The sequence below is a fragment of the Anolis sagrei genome, chromosome 2, assembly GCF_037176765.1.
Source record: "Anolis sagrei isolate rAnoSag1 chromosome 2, rAnoSag1.mat, whole genome shotgun sequence".
Lineage (NCBI taxonomy): Eukaryota > Metazoa > Chordata > Lepidosauria > Squamata > Dactyloidae > Anolis > Anolis sagrei.
The window spans coordinates 198,361,604-198,372,142 of NC_090022.1; the positions used below are offsets into that span (position 1 = coordinate 198,361,604).

The window sequence follows — 10,539 nt, forward strand, 5'->3', positions numbered from 1 at the left end:
GAATCCTAGAATCCTAGATTTGGAAAACCATCCAGTCCAACCCCCTGCCATGCAGGAAAAGAACAACCAAAGCATCCCTGACAGATGACCATCCAGGCTTTGTTTTTAGGACCTCATCACAAGGAATTCCCTGATCTGGGTGATAGCGGGGGGATTTACCATGGCTCGTGTTGAATCCGGGGGGGGGGGGGGGGGGGGGGCTTGGGAACCCAGTGCTCCGCATCGCCCCTAACCTTATCCCATGGGGGGACGTGTCACTGCCCGGCTTCCCCTTGTTATTTCCTGAGCTACATGGGTAGCCTCCCATGTTGCCAGCACTGCCTCTTATGACACTTTGACTTCACATGAGACACGGAGCCCCACCAGAAGTAGATCAACATTATGTGATGGGAGTCGGTGGGCTCCATGCCTCAAGTGAAGTCAAAATGGCATAGGATAGGCAATTTTGTCCATCTGATGAGGTTGTAAAAGCCTCCAAAGAAGGAATTTCTACCACACTCTGAGGCAGAGAGTTCCACGGTTGAACAGCTCCTAGAGTCAGGAAGTTCTTTCTATTGTTCAGGTAGAATCTCTTTCCCTATAATTTGAACCCATTGCTTTGAGTCCTAGGTAGCAGAAAACAATCCTCCTCCCTCACCCTTAAGACACCTTCTCTTCTGCAGGCTAAACAGACCTAGCTCTTTAAGCCGCTCCTCATAGGGGTTCATGTTCTCAAGACCTTTGATCATTTTAGTCACCCTCCTCTGGACACCTTCCAACTCTTGAATATCCCTCTTGAATTGTGGTGCCCAGAAGTGGACACAGTACTCCAGGTGAGGTCTGACCAAACCAGAATAGAGGGGCACCATGACTTCCCTTGATGAAGACGCTATACTCCTTTTGATGCAGTCCAAAATCGTATTGGCCTTTTTAAAGCTTCTGCATCACACTGTTGGCTTCTGTATAGCTTCAATTCCAATCTTTGGCAGGGAGATGTCAGCCCGTTATAGTAACTGCTTCATATTCTCTATCACTACCCAGTTATAATTTGGATACTACTACCTACGTCGTAACTCACCCCCAAATTACTTTACTTATGACTGCTTGTAGAGAAGAAGGTTCATTCTGCCACCAACTAAAGCAAGGCTGATTGATGTTTTTGTTAGGTTTGGAAGGATCAGGACAGGAGAAGTTACTGAGTTAAGTACTTAGTTAAGTATAAGCTGATAGGGGATTCCAGCCCCTAATGCTTTTCTTATCTTTGTCAACTAGACATCTATTCGGCTTCCTCCCTTTTATGCCACCCTCTCCTTTCCCGCACAGTCAACACTCACATGTTCGTAGATTGGACGTAATCCCCTCTTTCTCTCTGCAGTTCATATAGTCTGTACGTGCATGTTGAAAGCAGAGATTTCAGTAAACTCTTAATCTTGTTAGCTGTGAATTAGTGCGGCTGGGGCAGACCATACTAAGAAGAGGGAAGAAAGACAACTTTTCCAAAATCTATTGGGCAATAGAGGAAATTTTTGGGCATTAAAGGAAACCTAAAAGATTTATTTTAAATTGTCCTCTGCTGCCTCCTGCTGGAGTATGATAAGTGCTTGGAATTAAAAGATTGTGTTGTTGTAGGGTTTTCGGGCTATATGGCCATGTTCTAGAAGCATTCTCTCCTGACGTTTTGCCTGAATCTATGACAGGCATCCTCAGAGGTTGTGAGGTCTCACCACCTCTGAGGATGCTTGCCATAGATGGAGGCGAAACATCATTTATGGTACATTTGAAGGACATAAACATTGAGGTATTATTATTGGGAGTAAACACAAAGAAGCAAAACTCTCATAACCTCTGAGGATGCTTACTATAGATTTAGTGAAACGTCTGGAGAGAATGCTTCTAGAACATGGCCATGTAGCCCAAAAAACCTACAACAACCCAGTGATTCTGGCCATGAAAGCCTTCAACAATACAATTAAAAGATTTTAAAATATGCATTTTGGTCTCTGGGAGCCCAAGCAATGTTTTAATAAGCTGCTACCCTTCCAGATAGGCCCTGTATCCCAGGATATGAACCCTGGTTTTCTGTTTATCCCAGATTATCTGACATTGCGGATTCATATAATCCAGTTTAAAACAGAAAACCTGGGATCAGATCCTGGGATATAGGGCCTGTCTGGAAGGGCCCTTAGAAACTCATACATTACATCCAAATGATCATAACTTTTCTATGATTGACTCTACTTAAACCAGATGCATACGTGCAGTAGCTCTCACGTTTCTATGTGTTGTGTGTCACCTACTGTTTTGTCAAAGTACCAGAATTTCATCATCACATAAACAAAAACTCCCGGTTTTATGAGGAGCATTTGCATATATTTACATTCTGATCATTTATGGTAAACTAGCCGTCTCCTGCCAAGCATTGCTGTGGCCCAGTCTGTGTATATGTGTTTTGTGTGTGTGTATATGTGTGTGTATATATTTGTGTATATGTGTGTTTGTGTATATATATGTGGTTTTGTGCATGCGTTGTAAAGTATTTTTTATTTTTTGGCTTTTAAAGTCTCTTTTGCTGTGTTTTTCAGTGTGCCCAAATTTGGTGTCAAATCGTCCAGTGGTTTTTGAATTATGCTAATCCCACAAATGAACATTACATTTTTATTTACTGTATATACTCAAGTATAAGCCTACTTTTTCAACCCCTTTTTTAGGCTGAAAAGGCTCCCCTCGGCTTATACTCGAGTCAAGGTTATTTATTCTTTTACTCTGTTATTAGTATAATTTTATTAGATTTATTATTTTACTCTATTATTATTATATGTATATTATTTTGCTCTATTATTATTCTATTTATTATTTTGTTCTATTATTATTATTACATTTACAGTATTTTACCCTATTATTATTATTGCATTTATTATTTTAATCTATTTATTATTATTATTATTATTATTATTATTATTACATTTACAGTATTTTACCCCATTATTACTACATTTATTATTTTACTCCATTATTACTGTTTTATTGCATTTTAATTATTTTACTCTATTATTTTTATTATATTTATTATTTTAATAATAAGTACATTTACATTGAAGGAGGTTAGAATAATGGTTTAATAAGAGTTGGACAGTCTTATCTTAAATTACAGTTTTATGTAAATATTCAGAAACATTTAGCCTATCGAGGCCTCAATTAATGTAATTTTATTGGTATCTATTTTTATTTTTAAATTGACCCATAGTGGATGCATTTCCCACCCTCGGCTTATACTTGAGTCAATACGTTTTCCCAGTTTTTTGTGATAAAATTAGGTAGGCTTATACTCGAGTATATACGGTATATAGATTTGGAGGACATAAACATAGAAGTATTATTATTGGGAGTAAACACAAAGAAGCAAAACTTATATCCCACCATTCTGCCATGAAATCCAAAGCAGTGTCCAAACACAATACAACTAAAAAGCTCTCAATACAGAAGTTAAAACACAAAGCAAACTTCTATTTTAAAAAGCACAAGTCAAAAATGCACATATAAATGCAATTCCAAAAAAACCCCACACATAATAAAATGAAAACAACAGTGCTAGCCATCAAAAGCTCCATCTGCCACAACATATTAAAAACCAAACGCCTCCTTAAATAGAAAGGACATTGTCTACTAATAGAAGGACAGCAGGGAGAGTGCCAACTGGATACCACAGAGAAGGTAATCCCATAGTCTGGGAGTAGGCAGCGACAGTTCTCTCCCATGTCCTCCACAGCAAGCCCTGTATGGGTGGTGGAACAAGAAAACATCTTCCCTTGCAGAGTTGGAAGAGTCCCCACAGGCTACTGAATCCAACCCTCCTCACACACACTCAGTGCATAATTGTTTTTGTTTTTTAAAAAAAACATATAGAGAAAAGAGACCCAGTAATTGGTTCCGTTGTTGAACAGCTCTTACTCTGAAAAAGTTCCTTCTGATATTCATTCAAAGGTCTCTCCACTAACTCCAGATGATTTACTCTGCTGGATCCTGATTGCTTCCTGTCTGGAATTCCCCTGTTTTTTGAGTGTTGCTCTTTGTTTACAGTTCTGATTTTAGAGTTCTTTTAATACTGGTAGCCAGATTTTGTTCATTTTGGAAACTAGGCAAGTAGGGTTTATACATCTGTCGAATGTCCAGAGAAAGAACTCTTGCCTGCTTGAGGCAGGTTTGAATGTTGCAAGTAATCACCTTAGTTAGCATTGAAAAGTCTTGCATCTTCAAGGCCTGGCTGCAGCAATCCTTTGTTGGGAGGTGGCCCTGATTGATTCTTGTCTGGAATTCCCCTGTCTTCTGAGTGTTGCTCTTTATTTGCTATCCTAATTTCTGTTGAAATTATCCATATGCTTTGGATTTCAGTGGTTTCGCTGTGTAGACTGACATGGTGGTTTGTAGAGTGGTCCAGCATTTCTGTGTTCTCTAATAATATGCTGTTTCAGGTGGGTCCATCAGGTGCTCTGCTGACTTTTCAGGTTGAATAAGTCTGCAGTGCCTTTCATGTTCCTTGCTTTGGTTTCACAAAGCTGTGTTTGATGGTCCCTATGTAGACTTGTCCACAGCTGCATGGTATACGGTATACTCCTGCAGAGGAGAGAGGATCCCTCTTGTTCTTTGCTGAACGTAGCATTTGTTGGATTTTCTTAGTGGGTCTGTAGATAGTTTGCATGTTGTGTTTCTTCAGCTTAAAAAACTCTAAAATCAGGATAGTAAATAAAGAGCAATACTAAAAAAAAAAAAAAAAAAAAAAAACCAGGGGAATTCCAGACAGCAAACAATTGGGACCAGCTAACTGCTCCCAACAAAGGATTCCCCCAGACAGGAAGCGGCCAGGCTTTGAAGCTGCAAAGCTATTCAATGCTAATCAAGGTGGCCAATTGAAACATTCACACTTGCCTCCAACAGAGAAGCATTCTTTCTCCCACCCTGGACATTATTCCACAGATATGTAAACCCCACTTGCCTAGTTCCCAATAGACCTCACAACTTCTGAGGGTGCCTGCCATAGATGTGAGCAAAACATCAGGAGACTATGCTTCTAGAATAGACCCCCTACAGCCCAGAAAATTCACATCAACCCAGTGATTGTGGCCATGAAAGCCTTCGACAAGACAGTCATGCTACAGTTCAGTATCACAATAGTGCTACAGTAGCCATATGCATAATGAATATATGAACATTGCCATCATAAGAGTCATGATGCCACCAGGATACATGGCTCTAAAGACCAAGTCAGAGAAATGATCATGTGATCCACATGATGGGATGGGATCTGGTGCCTTCAGGTCATTGACACTCACAGAATATAAACTTCAAGCTGTTTTGCTGGAATTCTATTGCAAGCAAAAACGGCATCACTTCCAACATGAAATAAAGCAGTTCTTCTTTGTTGAAGGATGAAAGGTCCTTTGCCTTATGCTTATCAGTCTATATTAGCTTAAAGGTATTGAAAATTCACCGTTTTGGTAATCCTGAGTTATAAACAACAAGATTGACCAACGTGGGTATATCAATGCCAGCATTTCCCTTAAGCTTTGGACTTTTGGAAGTTTATATAACAGAGAAATAGAGAACAAACATTGTATCTTTTACATATAGAATAAAACTATTCATTTATACTGTTTTACGCCTTTTGATAGACATCTCATTTTAGGCATGCTGTGCACATTATGTAACATATGCATCTTATTTCTATAGACAGTATTTGGACTAGGCATATTATTTCTTATGAGGACTATTTCTTACACTGTTAAGAAACGTGGCATCTGCAATATACAAGCATGTTACTTGTAGTACATTGCACTTAAATGGATATCAATGCGTACTAGGCATGGCTAGGTACCGTTGGAATCTTCGTAATTTGGAATAAAGTTGGAATAATTACCTTTTTGGAAGCAATTTTGAAGTTTTTAAGAAAACTGGAAGTCCATTTGACCTTCTGAAGCTTTTTCCGGCATTTTCGTTACGACTCATGAAGTGAGTCGGAAATTATTCAGATTTTCCATGCTTCTGGTCCCTGGCCTCAGCTCAAGCCAGAGAAGCCAGTTTTAAACCAGAAAAGGAAGGAATTTCCTCTGCTTGCTTTTCCCTGCTTCTGGAGTAAAACAACTACTTTCAAAGTAAAGATCACCCAATGAAACAAGAAATAACACTTTCAAACCATTAACGAAAGGATTTGGAAGTCTCAGAAGTTTTGAAAAGTTTTGAACACTTTTTTCTGTGAAAATCAGAATTGACTTTAGAATCGAACCACCAGCTGAAACAAGTTTTGAGCCATTTTTTTAATCAAACAAGCCTAATGCATACCATACCAAGGCGCTGTGATTATATTTCATCTTTGGAGGGCATTGGAATCTCTTATACAAGCATTTGTACGTGTTTCAGCATTTGATAGCAATGCTTTTCAACATAGCTCAACATTTTAGCACTTTTACATATATTCTACTATTTTTCCTTCTTACTTTAAACCTGACTGATGTCATTGCAGTAGTTTTCTTGTTAAATGATACGCTTGACATTATTATATTTTCTTGTTACTTTATACGCTTGACATTATTATATTTGCCTCAGGATACTGTCACCATTTCCTTTTGAAAGGAAAAGTATTACACAACATTAAAACTAAAGCAGAAATCAAGTAACATTTCCAACAAGTAATACTCTTGTGGTCTCTCTGAGCAGAATGAAAAGCTTTATGACTATAGTTTCACCTTGGAGCAATGCCTGATCACAGTCTGATATTTGACAAAATAAAATTAATGGTTCTTAGGTTGCAATTTTTTTTACACCTGGGGATAGAGTCATGGAATCATAGAATCAAAGGCCTCTTCTACACTGCCATATACAATCCAGATTATCTGCTTTGAACTGGATTATATGGCGGTGTAGAAGGGGCCATAGAGTTGGTAAAGATGCCATAGACCAGTGGTCCTCAACCTGTGGGTCTCCAGATGTTTTGGCTTTAAACTCCCAGAAATCCTAACAGATGGTAAACTGGCTGGGATTTCTGGGAGTTGTAGGTCAAAACATCTGGAGACTCACAGGTTGGGAACCACTGCCATAGACTATCAAGTACAACCCACCGCTCAATGCAGGATCATGCAGTGGTTCCCAACCTAACAGCTAGTAAGATGGCTGCGATTTCTGGGAGTTGAAGTCCGAAACACCTCGAGACCCACAAGTTGGGATCCACTGAAGCATCCTGACTAGTTAGTTCTCCAACTCCTTTCTGAAGACATCCAGAGGCAAGAAACCCCACCACCTATCTAAACAATTGGTTCCATTGCAAAACCACTCTTAGGCTGGATCTACACCGCCATATAACCCAGATTATCAACACAAATAATCTGAATTTTCTGCTTTGAACAGTATTATATGAGTCCACAGTGCCATATAATCCAGTTCAAAGCAGATAAATTGTAATTTATATAGCAGTGTAGATGGGGCTTTACTGTCAAGAAATTATTTCTAATGTTCGAATGAAATCTTCCCCATCTGTATCTTAAAACCATTAAGCCTTGTCCTCCAGGTCAGTAGAAAATAGGCCTGCCCACTCCTCTCTGATATCATACATTGCTATCCACACTTTGCTGAAATCGTGAGTTAACACATTTTACCCTCTTCTAATGATTGGAATTTGTGAATACGAGGGCTATCCAGAAAGAAAGGTTAAAAGGCATGAGGAATTTTCATGGGGGAAGTTGGTATCACTGCCGTGTAGTGGGAAGCCAGCAGAAGCAAATGAGCAGTGCCAGTCATCAGTAGCTCATCAACTGACATTGTGGTGAAGATTAGAGATGAACATCCTCATTCCGTTTCTTCTAAGTGTGAAGTTCGCGCTGTAATACGCTACCTAAATGCTAAGGACATGGACACCGCTGTGATTCGTTGTGAAATCATTTCAGTATATGGAGAGGATGTAATATCAAGACAGCATATGACAAAATGAGTACGGAATATATTGTGAGACCATGAAGAATCTTTACAGAGCCATTCAAAACAAACATCATGGTATGCTGACTGTAGAAATCTGTCTCCTTAATAATAATATAATAATAATTTTGCCTTGTAACCGCCTCAAGTCGCCGGAAGGCTGAGAGGGGAAGTATACAAATAATTAATAAATAAACTTTATTTGTACCCTGCTATCATCTCCCCGAAGGGGACTCGGGTCGATTAACATGAGGCCAAGCCCAGAAGTACAGTACAACAAAATAAAATAAAATACAAACAGCAAATAATAACATCAAAATAAAATAAATATAATAACAGAAAATGAAATAAACAGATGCAAAATAACATGATGAAAAGATAAAATGACAATGCACGTCCGCACACCACTCATGCAACACAAAAGTTTATTTCATTTGGTTGGGATGTTTAAGCCACTCTTGTCACAGCCCTGATCTCGCACCCAGTGACTATCATCTGTTCACTGAATTGAAGGAACACCTTGGTTGAAAACACTTTTCTGAAGATGACAAGGTGAAAATCCAAGTGACGAATTGTCTGAAAAGGGGGGACAGAAATTTCTATGACTCAGGCATCAAAATTCGTCCCAAGGGTGACAAAATGTATTGAACTGAATGGTGATTATGTGGAAATATAATGTAATGCTACAGTCCATGTAAGATTTATTAAAATATATTCAATCTTTGTATTTAAAAAATCTTGTAACCCTCGTATTGTTCAATCCAGCTGTTTCTCTTCCTAATTTTCCTTTTTCGTTTGTTATTTCAGCCTGTAAATTCAGCACTGTTCTGTCCAGGAAGGTTGAAACGCTCTGCGGCTACTTCTAATAGCAATTGTGTCCATTTACCCTCCTGCATGGAAACTGTCCTGCTTGACCAATGTCGACTGTAGAGGGGCATCACTGCCATAGGATGGCCTATACTGCATTGGCGCAAGAAGACCTGAATTGTTCTCTGATGCTCTGGGTAATATTACTCATTGTGGTCATGTTGCTCCAAGTAGGTGTGGCATCCATACTAAGTCAAGGTATAGGAAGCTGCTGCCCGCTTGCTGATAGCAAGGATCATGGATACCCTTATCTGCTTTCAGCAGGTAGCGCTGTTGAGCTCCATCTTTTCTCTGGCCGTGCTCAACATTACTGCTACCAGCCTAAAGCTGGATTTTCTGGGGCATGCAGCATCATGTTTCCCATCTCTGATTTTCTTTGCATCAGCCTTACCACCACCCACGCTTTCTTAATAAAATAGTTTATATTGCTAGGTTCACTACTGAACTGCAAATATCATTTTAAAGAAAACTTCACATACTGAGAACCTCCTTTTTCGTAGCAGTCCACTCCCCTTCCTTCCTTCTTGCTTGCCTGCCTGGGATCCCAGAACTCTTATTCTGAAATGGGTTTTGCTGCCACTTCAAGCTCCATTCCCCTGCCTGCCCCTTTCCCCTGCATACAAAAGACTTGCCCCTCCCAAAACATCCCTCCTTCAACCCAGTTGCTAATACATCTTTATACGCTCATGCCTCTGCTTGCTAGCATTTGCCTTGGCATTGATTTTCCTCCTGCAGAAAGCAAGGGAAAGCTCCATCCTTTCTCTGTTTGAGCTGCTGCAGGGTATCTTCTTATCCCAGCACCCAATCTTGTTAGTATGACAACATTTGGGAAACAAAAGTTGCATAGAGGTGTTGTTGTTGTTTTGGTTGCATAGTAAACAGATCCCCTACTCTTCATTACAGTGGTTTCCAACCTTTTTTTGACCAGGGACCACTTTGACCACAGATCACTTGACCAGCAAGCTCCTTGACCAGGGAGCACCTTGACCAGTGACCACGTTGACCAGTGACCAGTTTACCAGCAAGCATCTTGACCAGGGAGCACTTTGACCAGGGAGCACTTGATCAGTGACCACTTTGACCAGGGAACAGGGACCACTTTGACTAGGGACCACTTTATCAGTGACCACTTGGCTAGGGACCATTTTGACCAAGGGCCACTTTGACCAGAAAACACTTTGACCAGTGACCAACGAGAATCTTGACCAGGGAGCACTTTAACCAGGGACCACTTTGACCAGGGAACAGGGACCACTTTGATTAGGGACCACTTTACCAGTGACCATTTGGCTAGGGACCACTTGACCAAGGGCTACTTTGACCAGGGACCATTTGACCAAGGACCACTCTCCAACATTAGTACCAAAGGGTTACGAATCGGTTTTTGGTCAACTTTAGATTCAGTTTGGTTATTTGGGGTGCTGATTCAGAAAACTGCATTGGATAGACCACATCAGCTCTAGTTTCTGATACAGAACACATCATCTGCTCGCCCACAGAAAACCATATTTGATAATCTAGAGCTGATGTGATAGTGGTAATCTTTTGTGGGTAGTCAGCCTCTCCCCTCCCAACATCCTCGTTGCCTCGGCACGATAAGACAGTTTCACGAGAGCAGTCGCTCTCATTGCTGCGTGGTTTCGAGGCAATGGTGTAGTAATGGTGAGGCCACTGACCATATTTTCGTTCTTATGGACCACTGGTGGTCCGCGAACCACAGGTTGGGAACCACTG

At 40.2% G+C, this 10,539-nt stretch overlaps 1 protein-coding gene across 1 annotated transcript in view; it reads right to left on the reverse strand.

The window, feature by feature from the left end:
• Positions 1-1,494, reverse strand: part of C1R (complement C1r) — a 28,160-nt gene extending 26,666 nt beyond the window's left edge. Inside the window, exon 1 of the mRNA XM_060762580.2 lies at positions 1,314-1,494. Within this exon, the coding sequence (XP_060618563.2) occupies positions 1,314-1,315 (2 nt within the window). The 5' untranslated portion in view covers positions 1,316-1,494. The remainder of the gene's footprint in view (positions 1-1,313) is intronic.
• Positions 1,495-10,539: the final 9,045 nt, after the last annotated feature.